Source organism: Rhinopithecus roxellana, chromosome 11, assembly GCF_007565055.1.
Source record: "Rhinopithecus roxellana isolate Shanxi Qingling chromosome 11, ASM756505v1, whole genome shotgun sequence".
Lineage (NCBI taxonomy): Eukaryota > Metazoa > Chordata > Mammalia > Primates > Cercopithecidae > Rhinopithecus > Rhinopithecus roxellana.
Window position 1 is genome coordinate 22,762,167 of NC_044559.1, and position 15,911 is coordinate 22,778,077.

The 15,911-nt window shown below is 48.5% G+C and overlaps 1 protein-coding gene across 6 annotated transcripts in view; it reads right to left on the minus strand.

Moving 5' to 3' along the window:
* Positions 1–15,911, minus strand: part of SFXN2 (sideroflexin 2) — a 30,382-nt gene that overhangs the window by 7,697 nt on the left and 6,774 nt on the right. For 2 of the 6 annotated variants that reach the window (XM_030940940.1, XM_030940941.1), the window contains exons 2-12: positions 11,557–11,617; positions 9,426–9,611; positions 9,068–9,238; positions 7,375–7,473; positions 6,506–6,581; positions 6,093–6,178; positions 4,217–4,277; positions 3,782–3,848; positions 3,121–3,170; positions 2,779–2,828; positions 212–259 (exon numbers count right to left, since the gene is read on the minus strand). In XM_030940940.1, the coding sequence (XP_030796800.1) occupies positions 212–259; positions 2,779–2,828; positions 3,121–3,170; positions 3,782–3,848; positions 4,217–4,277; positions 6,093–6,178; positions 6,506–6,581; positions 7,375–7,473; positions 9,068–9,238; positions 9,426–9,611; positions 11,557–11,585 (923 nt within the window). In that variant the 5' untranslated portion in view covers positions 11,586–11,617. Of the gene's footprint in view, positions 1–211; positions 260–2,778; positions 2,829–3,120; positions 3,171–3,781; positions 3,849–4,216; positions 4,278–6,092; positions 6,179–6,505; positions 6,582–7,374; positions 7,474–9,067; positions 9,239–9,425; positions 9,612–9,706; positions 9,844–11,556; positions 11,618–15,911 lie in introns of those variants that run through there. The other 4 variants (XM_030940942.1, XM_010356181.2, XM_030940943.1 and 1 more) reach the window with 3 other exon arrangements.

Here is a 15,911-nt window from a genome sequence, read left to right on the forward strand (position 1 = left end):
CCCCTGGCTTCTCCCGCCCCTTGCAGATCTGTTTTGGTTTGCCAAAATTCACCAGGGTTAAGAGGCCCAGCCTTTAGGCTGATGGACACCTGTCCTCAGACAGGTGCTGCCCTTCCTACCCCTTCCCTGTCTCCTTCTGAACAGCAGGCAGATCAGGGAGCACACTGGCAGGACGGTCAGTTAAACCAAGTAAGGAATGAACAGCAGATACCATTTCTGTGGGAAGAGCCCACACGCCACTGGCACCATGAAGATGAGGCTGCAAGAAAGGAGAAATCAAAGCATCAGGGGACATCTCCCCACAGGCCCGCCCATACCCTATCCCCAAGGGAAGGGAGCAATGCCCAGGCACCTGGCCTGCCTTCCCAGCTGGCCCCATATTCTTTCCCTCCAACCCTTCTCCTGTTCCCGTAGTGCGAGGATACTCATTCTGGCAGGGGGATGAAACCAGTACCCTCCCAACCCCCATCACTCATTCCCACCCTTTACTGCATTGTTCAGGCAGAGGAAGAAGACAATGAAGTAAACAGGGACTGTGAGCGGTGGGCCAAAGGAGCCCAGGCACTGCTGGCATGGAGGGGGAGGAGCGACAAGGAGGGAGAGGGGCAACTTGGAGGGGGAGGAGCAACATGGAGGGGGAAGAGTGACATGGAGGGGAGGAGCCGCATGAAGGGAGAGAAGGGACATGGAGGGGGAGGAGCAACATGGAGGGAGAGGAGCAACTTGAAGGAACAGCATGGAGAGTGAGGAGTGACTTGGAGAGGGAGGAATGACTTGGAGGGTGAGGAGCGACTTGGAGGGGGAGGAGCAACTTGGAGAGAAGGAATTACTTGGAGTGGGAAGAACGACTTGGACTGGATGGGGTGAAGCAACATGGAGACGGAGGAAGGACATGGAGGGGAGGAGCGATGAGGAGGGAGAGGAGCAACTTGGAGGGGGAAGATTGACTTGTAGTGGGAGGAGCGACCAGAAGGGGGAGGGGCACTATGGAGTGGGGGAGGGGCACTATGGAGGGGAGGGAGTAAGTCTGTGGATTCTGAGACCTGCTTCTTTATTGGTTGAACACCTAGGCTGTCAGAGCACAGTGAAAGGCAGTTTCTCCAGCTTCACTGTGCATATAACTTCAGGGGCTTATTAAAATGCAGGTGCCAACCGAGGGGGTCTGGGGAAGGGCTGCAGAGTCTTTACTTTTAACAAGTTATCAGAGGATGCCAATGATGCTGGCATGGACCAGGGTTTGGGAGGCAAGGTCTTACAGGATGCAGGACTCTGACAGACCTGGGTTGGTATCCCAGTTTTACCACTTACTAGCTGTGCCATCTTGGGCAAGTTACCTCAGAGACACAGAGGAAGGACAACCTACTTTTTGGGGCTACTGCAGCCCACTTTGCAGTGCCTACTTTGCAGGGCTACTGTGAGGATTCAATGAGATATGTATGTAAAGCACCCAGCCCATGGTAACTACTCGATTAGCAGAAGTTGGTATAGCATAATGTTAGACTGTTGATCAAATCTCAGCTCCAGCAGTTACCAGCTATATACCCTTGGGCAAGTTTCTTTTTTTTTTTTTTTTTTTTGAGACGGAGTCTCGCTCTGCCACCCAGGCTGGAGTGCAGTGGCCAGATCTCAGCTCACTGCAAGCTCCGCCTCCCAGGTTCACGCCATTCTCCTGCCTCAGCCTCCCGAGTAGCTGGGACTACAGGCGCCTGCCACCTCGCCCGGCTAGTTTTTTGTATTTTTTTAGTAGAGATGGGGTTTCACCAGGTTAGCCAGGATGGTCTCGATCTCCTGACCTTGTGATCCGCCCATCTCGGCCTCCCAAAGTGCTGGGATTACAGGCTTGAGCCACTGCGCCCGGCCGCAAGTTTCTTACTCGAAGTCTCAGTTTCTTGATTTGTAAAAGGAGATGATAATAATACGTAGATTTCTAAGGTTGGGAAAATTAAGTGAAATTATAGGTGTGAAGCATTGGGTTCAGTGGGGACACAGAGAAAATATATAGTCAATGTTAGCTGTTAGTGTTGCTGTCATTAGTCCCATGGCCCTGAAACGCATGGTGAATGCTAGGACTTCTCCAGTTAACGGCAGATACCCAAGAACACTGACATGACTGGTGGCATTTCCCTGCTGTGTGAGTCTGGGACACATGACAGTCCCAGCCAAAGCTATGTCTCCTCATTCTTATCTCTTCTGTAAAATTGCTCCAGATAGCCAGGCACAGTGGCTTATGCCTATAATCCCAGCACTTTGGGAGGCCGAGGTAGGTGGATCACTTGAGGTGAGGAGTTTGAGACCAGCCTGGCCAACATGATGAAATACAAAAATTAGCAAGGCATGGTGGCGGGCGCCTGTAATCCCAGCTACTCAGGAGGCTGAGGCAGGAGAATTGCTTGAACCTGGGACGTGGAGGTTGCAGCGAGCTGAGACTGCGCCATTGCACTCCAGCCTGGGCGACAGAGTGAGACTCCATCTCAAAAAAAAACACAAAAAACAAAAAAAAAAAACTGCTCCAGACTTAAGGTCAAAGGAGAGACCCTAGGATGGGAGGGCACCTCAGCACTGGACTTCCTACATGGACATGTGCGTAAAGTCTAGCCAGCCTGAAGCCCTCACAAAAGATGGGGCAAGAGCTTTCCAGATGGACCACAGGTATTCTGAGCTTGACCACTTTTAAAGTCAGGTAAAGGAGTACACGTTCTCCAACACAGGCTAGACAAGACGACACATCTCAAGTACTCCAGCCACACAGAACCCAAACCATCAAAACATGATACTTACAAGTACCCACACAGCATGACCTGCAATGGGGCGTGCAGGACCTTGACTTTCTGTATAAAAACAAATAAAAGACAGATCCACATGGTACTTCTATGCCACAAGGTGAACCCCATCCCTGCTCTGCCATGGATCAGCCAGGTAGAAAAACCCACAGGCAAGGACCCCCTAGCCCTCAAAGAAGGCCTTGTTCTCTGCAGACCAGGTCAGGAAACTGGCCATGATGTCTAAACAAGAGGCCAGTGGAGACTGGTGTGGGCTTGAGTGAGATGTCAGGCATCCCCAGGGACAGATGTGGCTGGAGGCACTCTGGGCAGGGAAAATGCCAAGGCAAACCCTACATACCTGCATGAAGTGCAGTTTCTCAAGCCTTTCCATGACGACTGGCAGCAAGACTGGAAGAGACCAGGGGAGAAGCTGAGGGGAGGTCTGGGAGGCTTTCCCCAGGAAATTCCCTCTCCTTCAGCAGAAGCTCCAGAAAATACTTAACCATGAGGTAGAACAGAAAAGTAAGTAGGCATGGCCACTCCCAACCTTTCTCCCCAAAGTCCCGGCACAACAGTGCTTCCCAAGCTTCTTAACCTGTACACTTGCGATAACAGGAGAATATGCGCTGCTAGGTCCAAAGCCTCCTTGTCAAAACGCAAAAATGCATTTGTATGCTCCTGCAAACAAATTTTGCAATACGCCCCCTGCTGGAAGCAAACCAAAGCAGGGAATTGATTTTCTCTACCACTCTCCCTAGCACCCCACACTGTCTACACATTAAACACAAATGCTTGACAAGTATTAATAAAATGAAAATAACTTTCTACCCCAAACCTTGGATGAACTGATGTTCTAGGAATTAGTGTGGTTCTTCTAGGCTTGCAGCAATCAAGCAAAGCAGTTTGAGAAGCACAGCTGTAGAGGGTGGGCCCCACCTCCCACCCAAAAGCTGAGTGTAGCTGAGACCTCCATCCTGTGTCACAGGGTTCCCCAGGATGGAAGGGCTTCCCTGTCTTACTCATCCCAGGAGCTGACATGGTGATCCGAGAAATAACTACTTGGGTGATGCCTATGGCTGCAGCTCTCTGAGGGCAGAAAATAGTAAGTTGTCAGAAATGATGTATCCAGGGTACACGGGTTGCACCAGGGGGCTGGGTCAGCATCATGGCCAAGTCTGAGATAGTAAAGGTGAAGAGAAGGACCCTCCAAGTGCTAAGTGACCTCACTTCATCCCCTCCCCCCTAGCCAGGTTTTTATGGACCAGAAATGATAGAGAAAGGACAGAAGGGGCCTGTTCTGAACAGAGAAACACGGGGAAAATTTGACAGGGAGTGAGGATAAAGTCAGAGAAGGCTTCTCAATTCTATAATGGTGCCCACTGTGACCACTAAGGAGGGGACAGGGTATGAAAGGGAATTTCCTCCTCCCACCCCAAAGGGAGGCCTCTACTCACCCGGGAATGACCAATCTCATTTTCATTCCTGTCCTTCACGCAGATTCCCTGGATGAGCTCCCTAAACACAGACAGGAGTTACTGGACTTGGGAAAGGGGTGATGGAAGCCTGCCAGCCACGTGACATGCCAGGCCGCTTAAGCTCCAGGAAGCCACCTCCTGTAGCCTGGGCCTTTGACCTTCCTTCTGCACTCCAATGAGCAGTATCTTAGGAGCGATCTAGGGCAGTGGCTGAGAGCGCTGGCCCTGGGCCCGGACTGTCTGGGTTGAGTTCTGAAACTGCAGCGTATATGTGTGAACTTGAGCAGTCTTTAACCCTCCCAAAGCCTCAGTTTTGCTTATATGCAAAATGGGGATCATCCTGGCGCCACTTTACAGGACCTGGTAAGGATTACGCTAGCTATTCTTTTTTTTTTTTTTTTTTTGGAACAATCGCGCTCTGTCACCCAGGCTGGAGTGCAGTGGCATATCGGCTCATGACAACCTCCACCTCCTGGGTTCAAGTGATTCTCCTGCCTCAACCTCCCCAGTAGCTAGGATTACAGGCGTGCACCACCATGCCTGGCTAATTTTTTTCTTTTTTCTTTTTTTGTGATGGAGTCTCACTCTGTTGCCCAGGCTGGAGTGCAGTGGCACGATCTCAGCTCACTGCAAGCTCTGCCTCCTGGGTTCACACCATTCTCCTGCCTCAGCCTCCCGAGTAGCTGGGACTATAGGCACCCGCCACCACACCCGGCTAATTTTTTGTTTTTTTAGTAGAGATGGGATTTCACTGTGTTAGCCAGAATGGTCTTGATCTCCTGACCTCCTGACCTCGTGATCTGCCTACCTCGGCCTCCCAAAGTGCTGGGATTACAGGCGAGAGCCACCGTGCCTGGCCCTAATTTTTGTATTTTTAGTAGAGATGGGGTTTTGCCATGTTGGCCAGGTTGGTCTCAAACTCCTGGCCTCAGGTGATCCTCCCACCTCAGCCTCCCAAAGTGCTGGGATTATAGGCATGAGCCACCACACCCAGCCCACCCCAGCTATTCTTCTCAGGCCAGTTCTTGACAGCACTCAACCCAAGCCCCGGTAGGTAGCAGGGACTCACTCTCCTGTTAGGAAAGGTTCAGTGGATGGGGAAGGAAAGATGAGCAGAGTGGCATGTGTGCACAACTATTCTGGTAGCGCTCCTTCTACAAAGGGTAGTGTGAACATTTTCCATTTGTTGGTAGTCCCAAGAAAATGTGGCTTGTAGATATTGATGATGATGACAATGGTAGAAATAACAGTGAACGCTTATATAGCATCTGTTATGTTCCAGGTGCTATTTTGAGTGCTTTATATATATTATATCATTAAAACCTCGTAACAGAGATTTCTCTAGTCAAGAAATAAGAACTGTGAGACACAGTAAGTTTCTCCTTTACCTTTTCTCCTGAAAAGCTTAGAGTTGGGTGCCTGGAAAATTTCTGTCTACTCCTCTGGCTTCTTTCAAAGCTTGTGGGTTCTGTGCTATCTTTAGACACCTCAGTCTGATACTTTTCATTCTGTATGCCATCCCCAGGGCTTGGGAAGTAGGAGGAGTTCACAATTTTAACACAGGTCCAAAAGGACATAATCCAGTGTAAAACTCCACAGGTCCACCCTGTCTTTCCCATTCCACATCACCCAGGAGAGGACTCCCACAGGACTCAACACACGGCCTAACCCGAAGTCACCCACCACTCCCGGGGCCATCACCAGGGGAGTAGCCAATCCCAGGGCCCTTCAGAGGCTCAGCCCAGCAGCCCTCCCCATGCCCACCACAGTCCCCAGAAGCCACCCACTGCTTTGGTTTCTTGCCCCTTTTCTGCTTATCTTGTGGTTTGTAGGGAGAAAAGGGGCCTATACTCACTGCTGTCGCATCATGGGGATATTGACACAGTTAGCCGCAGCCACAGCGGCAAAGGGCACCCAGCGGCCCACCAAGGGCGGTGCTTTCTGTTGGAGGAAGGGAACAGTAGGAGTTGTTGAGATGTGCTGGAAGATGGGAGGGGAGGGGGCTGAACGACTAGAATACAAAAAAGAAAAATAGGCCTTGCTACCGCCACACATCCAGACACCCACTCTGGGAACCCCAAACTCCCTAAAGGCCCAAGAAGAACCAACCTGGGGACAGCCCTGGTGTATTTCTCATCACTTGGCCAGCAGGGCTCTGGCCAGTCCCAGCTCACCTAGCCTGGGGAACTGTCCCTGGGGGAAGGATGTTTTCCCTAGGACTCTGGTGCCCCCGCGTGGCCACCATGCTGCAGCAGCCCCAGACCATACCTTTGTCAACATGTTCATGCCCACAGCCGTGGCCACAGCAGTGGTTGTGGCTGTGAAGTAGGAAAGGGTCATCTGCCTGGGGGAGGAGAGAGATGCTTGGGAGTGGGGCGCCTGCCAGCTGAGGGCCAAACCACGGGCTTGAGGGAGAAAGTCGGCTGGTGAGGCTTCGTGCCTGAAAACCGCACAGGATCTGTCCCCAGCCTTATCTTGTGACCCTCTCCCCGTTGCTCACAGCGCCCCAGCGCCCTTGGCCTTCTTTCAGTACTGTGAACATACCAAGTTCCTTCCTGCCTCGGAGCCTCTGCACATGGCTGCTCCCTATGCGGCGAGGGGCTCCCTGGGCTCTTGGGTCGTTCAACCCTCAACCTTCAGGATACAGTTGAAATGTCATCTCCACAGAAGGGATTGCTCTAAGTGGCCTAACTACACAGACACAGCTCTGCTGTTCTCTGCCTTGCAACCCTGGTTTTCTGGGTGTTTTGTTTGTTTGTTTATTTTGAGACTGATCTTAGGCAATCCGCCTGCCTCGGCCTCCCAAAGTGCTGGGATTACAGGTGTGAACCACCGTGCCTGGCCCAACCACACGTCTTAACAATGTATCCCAGAATGTAGAACCATGCACATCCCCAGCACATAATACACACTCAAGAAGAAATATTTAGAGAATGAATGAATAAACACATTTGGAATTGGTCTAGGAAGAAGATCCACTCCTACTCAGCTTGAGAAAATACTTCCAAACCCTGGGAAAGGGTAACTTGGTCACCTGCTCAGTGCAGGCGCTGCCTAGGAAGGACTGCCGGCCCAGAACCCTTTAGAAAAGCTGTTCGTGGGAGGCACGAGGACAGCCTGGGGCTCAGGTCTCCTACCTGACTGATATGGGGGAAGCCGCATTCCTGTTGGTGTAGTTGACTAAGGCATTGAAGGACTGGTTCACCCACTGCCAGAAGATCACCGCCGGCATCGTCCTACCAGTGAGGAAGGCCAGGAGAGGCAGAGAGAAGTCAGGTGGCAGGGAGTCCTGAGGGCACGCCAATCAAAGCACGTGATCTGCAGGTCCCCACACTGTTCTCATACTAGGTTTTTATTTTTTATTTATTTATTTATTTTTTATTTTGAGATAGAGTCTCACTCTGTTGCCCAGGCTGGAGTGCAGTGGCCGGATCTCAGCTCACTGCAAGCTCCACCTCCCAGGTTTACGCCATTCTTCTGCCTCAGCCTCCCGAGTAGCTGGGACTACAGGCGCCCGCCACCTCGCCCGGCTACTTTTTTGTATTTTTTTAGTAGAGATGGGGTTTCACCATGTTAGCCAGGATGGTCTCGATCTCCTCACCTCGTGATCCGCCCGTCTCGGCCTCCCAAAGTGCTGGGATTACAGGCTTGAGCCACCGTGCTCGGCCTATTTTTTATATTTTTTTGACAGAGTCTCGCTCTATTACCCAGGCTGGAGTGCAGTGGTATGATCTCAGCTCACTGCAACCTCCGCCTCCCAGGTTCAAGCAATTCTCCTGTCTCAGCCTCCCAAGTAGCTGCAACTACAGGCACACACCACCACGCCTGGCTAATTTTTGTATTTTTAGTGGAGAGGGGGTTTCACCATATTGGTCAGGCTGGTCTCGAACTCTTGACCTCAGGTGATCCGCTCACCTTGGCTTCCCAAAGGGCTGAGATTTACAGGCAGGAGCCACCACGCCTTGCTTGTTCCCATATTGTTTTATGCGCCTGGGTTTTTGTGCAGGCCGACCCCTCTGCCTCAAATATCTCCCCCTCCTCCTTCCATACGTGGCCGAACCCTGCTCTGTTGAGACAGAGCACTTCCTCCTTGGAACCTTCCCAACCCTTCCCCTTCCCCTCCTGAGACAGAGTAAGTCATTCCATGCTCCTGCTTCCACAACGCCATGTTCTTCCTCCAGCCTACCACTTACCAAGCTGTACTGTAACTGTTTACAGTTCTTGGTCTCCTCAACAAAACTAGGAGCTCCTTGATGGGGTGGTTACTGAAGCCTTTACATTCCCAACACCTGGCCCAAAGCCCAGCTCAATAGCTGAACTAATCAATGCATGGGGTGGGGGACGCAGGGGAGGAAGGAAGAGGTGGGAAGAAGAGTCACACATCCAGCAGCTACAGAGGCAGTCTATTCTCTCCCCAGCCACGCCAAGAAAGGGACGACCTATTGTTTTGTTTGGTTGTTACATAATTAAAATCATTGTGGAATAAGTACTTTTTAAAGAGGAAATTGGGGTAACTTATTTGTTGAGGGTTCTACATAGGACTGCCTCAGTTAAAATCCAGGCACCCGTATTTACTGCCTGTTTAAACTTGGACAAGTTCTTCAGCCTCTGTAGAACTCTAGTTCTTCATCTATAAAATGGAAACAATAGTACCTATAGTGTAGGGTTGTTGAGAGGGTTAAATGAAGCAATACGTGCAAAGAATGTAGCATAGTGCCTCGTATCTGGCAAGTGACCAATCAAGAGAACTATTATTATTATCATAGTATGGCTCCCTGACCAGCAGATCCAGGCAGCTGTACCTCCCACGGCCCTGCCCCCAAGTCCCACCTGTAGAACTGGAGCATGAAGCCCGTGATGATCATGCCACCAGGGAGCTGGAAAGACATGCGCCCGATGACATTCATCTTCTCCCCAGTGTCGGGGTGGAAGGCCGAGTCATATAGCTTCTTGGCATACAGCAGCTGCTCCACTTGGGTGCCTGGGGGCACAACCCCCATCCTGCCACCCAAGGACAGCAGGCAGTCACCATCCTGCCTGATCAACATCTCCCAGTCTCCCTACTCTCACTTCTCCCAGCCCCCAGCCCTAAGAGTTCTGCCTATTCCTTCATCTTCCGTTTCCACCTCCACCCAAGAGGACCCATCAATGTTACCCTGCTACTTCCAGCCCTTCCCCAACCACTCACCTGCTCTTCTCCACCATCACCTTGGCCCAGTCCAACTCCTGCTCAGATACGAAGACAGTGCGGGGGTCCGTGATGTTTAGGAAGTGCTTCACTCTCCCCAGGAAGGTGCGCTGGTCCCAACGGGGAGCATCGATGTTAAAGCCAGTCAGGTCAGCCTCCATCTTGTTCACACATAAAACTGTGGACCTTAGGGACAGAGGAAGAAGAGGACTGTCCCCTAAATCAAAGCCCACCGCAGAGGACCTGAGCACCTCCCACTGTTGCAGACAGCCTGCTCTCACCAGCTACTGGGCATCGTCTGACTCGGCTTGGGAGGGGCCCAGTGAATGGTCATCAGATTGAGCAACTGGGCACCAACACGTGTTTCCTGAGGGCCTGCTGGTGGTCAGCTCTGTGCTTGACCATACTGCAGGAGGGACTGCAAAAGGAGACAATACAGTGCCTGTGCTTGGGGAGCTATGGGAACAAACGCCCACGCATTAAACAGTGTAATACCCCGGGGTGCTTCTGGCAGGGAGATGGGAAAAGTAGCCATTTTGAAAAACAGCCAGCTCGGTGCGGTGGCTCAGGCCTGTAATCCCAGTACTTTGGGAGGCCGAGGTGAGGGGATCATGAGGTCAGGAGTTTGAGACCAGCCTGGCCAACATGGTGAAACCTGATCTCTACTAAAAATACAAAAATGAGCCGGGTGCTGTGCCAGGCGCCTGTAATCCCAGTTACTCAGGAGGCTGAGGCAGGAGAATTGCTTGAACCCAGGAGATGGAGGTTATAGTGAGCTGAGATCATGCCACTGCACTCCAGCCTGAGCCTGGGTGACAGAGCAAGACTCCTTCTCGGGGGGGAAAAACAAAACAAAACAAAAAACACCCAAAGTCGTTTGTTCTTCTTTTTTTTTAATTTATTTTTACTTTTTTTTTTGAGACAGGGTCTCATTCTGTCACCCAGGCTGGAGTGCAGTGGTGTGATCATGGTTCAATGCAACTATTACCTCCCAGGTTCAGGGATCCTCCTGCCTCAACCTCCTGTGTAACCGGGACTACAGGCACACACCACCACGCCTGGCTAATTTTTATATTTTTTGTAGAGATGGCACCTCGCTATGTTGCCCAGGTTGGTTTCAAACTCCTAGGTTCAAGCAATCCTTCTGCCTCAGCCTCCCAAAGTGCTGGGATTACAGGTGTGAGCTGCCGCATCTGGCCTATTTTATTATTTAGAGACAGAGTCTCATTATTTTTTTATTTTTATTTATTTTTTTTTTTTGAGACGGAGTCTCGCTCTGTCGCCCAGGCTGGAGTGCAGTGGCCAGATCTCAGCTCACTGCAAGCTCCGCCTCCCGGGTCTACGCCATTCTCCTGCCTCAGCCTCCCGAGTAGCTGGGACTACAGGCGCCTGCCACCTCGCCCGGCTAGTTTTTTGTATATTTTAGTAGAGACGGGGTTTCACCGTGTTAGCCAGGATGGTCTCGATCTTCTGACCTCGTGATCCGCCCGTCTCGGCCTCCCAAACTGCTGGGATTACAGGCTTGAGCCACTGCGCCCGGCCTCATTATTTCATCCAGGCTGGAGTGAATGGTAATTGACATGCATGATTATAGCTCACTGCAGCCTCAAACTCCTGGGCTCAAGCAATCCTCCAACCTCAGCTTCCCAAGTAGCTGGGACTACAGGCATGCACTATCATGCCCAGCCCTTTCATTCTTCTTAACAAGGTCTACCCTTGAGGGAAACTATTTTACCAGAGCCTAACCATCTTGGGTTTTACCAGAACTTAACTGACTCGGGGAAAGAGAACTCCAGCCACCTCTTGCCTTCCTGCCTCACCTAAAGAGGACAAGGGGAGGCTGAGAAGCTCTTGTGAAGGTTCAGGGTCACAGACTCACCAGAAGACTGAGACCTCATCACAGGACTGCAGATCCCTCCACTCCCTCACGTAACCACTGCACCAGCAGGGCTCCTCTATCATTACAAGGATGATAACAAAAAGAGTAACACATCTTAGGCCCTATTTAAGAAGTCTCTAGAGACCCATAGACAGTGGGGAGACAAGAACAAGGACACCAGAAGAAAATTTAGCCTTTTATACCCATAGCTACAGCAAACAGTAAACATAACCTAGATAAACAAAACCTCACCCCTCAGTTCCTCTCACAGGGTACATCATGTCCAGCTTTCAGTGAAAAATTACAAGGCATACTAAAAAGAAAAAAAAAAAAACAGTTTGAAGAAACAGGCCAAGCATCAGAACCAGATTTAGATACGAGATTTTAGACTTATCAGACCAGGAATTTAAAATAACTATGGTTAAAATAAATAAATAAATAATAAATAAAATTATTAATTATTTAAATAAAACTATGGTTAATATTCTAAGGACTCTGAAGGGAAAAGTGGACAACAGACAAATAACGTAAGCAGTGATGGAAACAAGAAAGAATCAAAAGTAAATGTTGGAAATCAAAAATGCTGTAACAAATATGAAGAAAGTCTTGGATGGACTCATCAGTAGACTGGACATGGCCAGGGAAAGAATCAGTGAGCTTGAACATGTGTCAATAGAAATTGTCGAAATGCTAAAGGCCCATCCATGGCAGATTGGATAGAGAAAATGTGGTATATGTACACCATGGAATACTATGCAGCCACAAAAAAGAACGAGATCACGTCCTTTGCAGGGACATGGATGAAGATGGAGGCCATTATCCTTAGCAAACTAATGCAGGAGCAGAAAACCAAATATCACATGTTCTCACTTATAAGTAGGAGCTACATGATGAGAACACATGGACACAAAAAGGGGAGCAACAGACCCCACTGGGGCTCACTTGAGGGTGGAGGGTGGGAGGAGGGGAGAGGATCAGAATAAATAACTAATGGGTACTAAACTTAGTACCTGGGTGATGAAATAATCTGTACAACCCCAGTGACACAAGTTAACCTATGTAACAAACCTACACATGTACCCCTGAATCTGAAGTAAATGTTAAAAAAAAAAAAAGAAACAAATAATATTAATGCAATTACACAATAGAAGGGCTTGGACTCAGATCCTCCACACACAAATTCTGTCTCATTGAGAAACACTGAGTCCGTGGTGAGGGATGGTGTGGGAATGTTCATCTTCATAGATCATTGGAATTACTATTTGGGGGTGCATACCATCTGATCCTGTTGGTTGTTACCCATTTCCACCTATCCCCACATCTTACAGAAGAACCATCTCAAGTACTAACTGCTTTATATCCCTTAAAACATTTCTAGTCGGGGCCAGGCGTGGTGGCTCATGCCTGTAATCCCAGCACTTTGGGACGCCAAGGCGGGTGGATCACCTGAGGTCGGGAGTTCGAGACCAGCCTAACCAATATGGTGAAACCCCATCTCTACTAAAAGTATAAAAATTAGCCAGGCCTGGTGGCAGGTGCCTGTAATCTCAGCTACTCAGGAGGCTGAGGCAGGAGAATCACTTGAACCTGGGCAACAGAGGTTGCAGTGAGCCAAGATCATGCCACTGCACTCAAGCCTGGGTGACAGAGTGAGACTCTGTCCAAAAAAAAAAAAAAAATTCTAGTCGGCAAGGCATGGTGGCTCACATCTGTAATCTCAGCACTTTGGGAGGCCAAGGAAGGTGGACCATCTGAGGTCAAAAGTTTGAGATCAGCCTGGCCAACGTAGTGAAACCTCATTTTGTATTTTTTTTCTACCAAAAACTAGAAAAATTGGCCAGGTGTTGTGGTGCACACCTGCAGTCCCAGCTACTGGGAAGGCTGATGTGGGAGGAATGCTTAAGTCCAGGAGGCGGAGGTTGCAGTGAGCCAAGATCGAGCCACTGCACTCCAGCCTGGGTGACAGAGGAAGACCCTGTCTCAAAAAAAAAAAAAGGACTTTCTTGGACAAACAAAACAGGAAATTTGTCACTGGCAGACCTGACTTACAAGATGTTAAAAGAAGTTCTTCTGGTCATGTGCAATGGTTCACACCTATAACCCCAGCACTCTGGCAGGCCAAGGCAGGAGCATCACTTGAGCCCAGGAGTTTGAGACCAGTCTGGGCAACATAGTGAGACCCTGTCTCTACAAAAAGAAAAAAGAAAAAAACATAGCCAGCCATGGTGGCATGTGCCTGTGGTCCTAGCTACTTGAGAGGCTGAGATGGGGGGATTGCTTGAGCCTGGGAGGCTAAGGCTAAGTCTGCAGTGAACTGTGATTGTGACACTGCACTCCAGCATGCATGACAGCGTGAGACCCTGTCTCAGAAAAAACATTAACAAACAAACATAAATAAATAAAAATGTTTATTTCTCTTATTCTGAATTGTTAACAGTTAACAAACAGATATATTTGTTTAAAATAATAGTAGCAACAATGTATTTGGTGATTATAGTTTATGGATCAGAGAAATCCATGACAGCAATAATATCAAGGACAGGAAGGGAGAATTGGGAGGACTCCATTCTAAGGTACTTGCACCTTCCATGCAGTGGTATAGTGTTACTGGAAAGTGGATTTGGATTAGTCATAAATGTATATTGCAAACTCCTGGGCAACTGCTAAAAAGGTTTTCACAAGAAGTATAATTGATATGCTAAGAGAGGAAAGAAAATGGGGTCATAAAAAAAGCTGAGGGTTTTAAATTTTTTTTTTTTTTGAGACGGAGTCTCGCTCTGTCACCCAGGCTGGAGGGCAATGGCCAGATCTCAGCTCACTGCAAGCTCTGCCTCCTGGGTTTACGCCATTCTCCTGCCTCAGCCTCCTGAGTAGCTGGGACTACAGGCGCCCGCCACGTCGCCTGGCTAGTTTTTTTTTGTATTTTTTAGTAGAGACGGGATTTCACCGTGTTAGCCAGGATGGTCTCGATCTCCTGACCTCGTGATCCGCCCGTCTCGGCCTCCCAAAGTGCTGGGATTACAGGCTTGAGCCACCGCGCCCGGCGGCTTTTAAATTTTTGCCTGAAAACTTCAGGAAGTCACTGAAAGATTTTAAGAAGAAGAGTGACAAGATCAGATATGTAGTTTACCAAGAACAAACTGGGTAGTCGTAAAAATAAACAGGGTGTGCTCACACTTCACAGGATGCAGGGAGACCAGCTGGAAGGGAACCCCAATAATCTAGGCAAGAAGACATAGGACTCAAATGAACCCAGTACACTCAAAGGAGAGACCAACAGGAGAGAATCTTTCAAAGAAGCGGAATCTTAGGATCTGCTAAGCAATAGGTATAAGAGGAACACTGTATCAGCCAGGGTTCAACCAGAGAAGCAGAATCAGTAGATTACAGACAGACAGACAGATAGGTAGATACCAAGACATAACATGGGGCAACATGGGGTTCCTCTAACTCCTGAGCTCAAGCAATCTGCCTGCCTTGGCCTCCCAAAGTGCCAGGATTACAGGTGTGTGCCACTGCACCTGGCCTATGACACACACATATACATATTTTATATATTTCTAAAATATATTTGTATGCTATAATATATATTATATTTTATAAATATATAATTTCTATATCTACATAAATATCTAAATTATATATCTATATAAATATATAATTTTTAAAATTTATAGATATATTGACATAGATTTATAATATATAAATTTACATATAAATTTATTTATATAGATATATGAATTATTTAAATATAATATGTAAACATAATAAACATAAATTCATATAGCTATATAAAATTACATATAAATATATAACTTTATATATTATAAATATACATTGATCTATATAAACTTTATAACTTTTTTTTCTCTTTTTAGGCAGGGTCTCTGTCTGTTGCCCAGGGTGGAGTGGAGTGGTGCAATCATAGCTCACTGTAATCTCAAACTTCTGGGCTCAAGGAATCCCCCCATCTCATCCTCCCTAAGTGCTGGGATTACAGGCATGCACCACCACTCCTGGCCTAAATATATATAAAGCTGACATAATATAATATTGATAAAATATAGAAATTGATTTATCACAAGGAATTAGCTAATTGGCTCACATAACTGTGGCTGTTGGCTAGGCAATCCTGAAGTCAGCAGGGCAGGCAACCAGCAACAGACCATCCCGGGGGAGAGGGAGCAACGTGGGTAATGGCTCAGAGTCCAGAACCTCAGAGGGGATTCAGGGGTGGTCTAGCCCTCCTTTAAAGGAGTTCCACCTGATTAGGTCAGGCCATCCAGGATAATCTCCCTTTTGATTAACTTAAAACCAAACAATTGAGGAATTTAATTATATCTGCAAAATCCCCTCACAGCAGCACCTAGATTACTGTTTGTCTGAAGAGCTGGAAGATGGTGCATGTGTACTCCTGGGTAGCCACTATAACTGGAATATACCAGAGAGGGAATCCCAGGAGTCTTGTTTAGCTTAGCCGAGTTGACACAGGACAAATATCCAGAGTGATATCTAGGGTTTCTGACTTGGGCGATAGGTGCTAACCAAGAGAGCACAGAAAAATTGGCTTTGAGGGAGAAAATACTAATAGTAAGCTTGATTTCTCC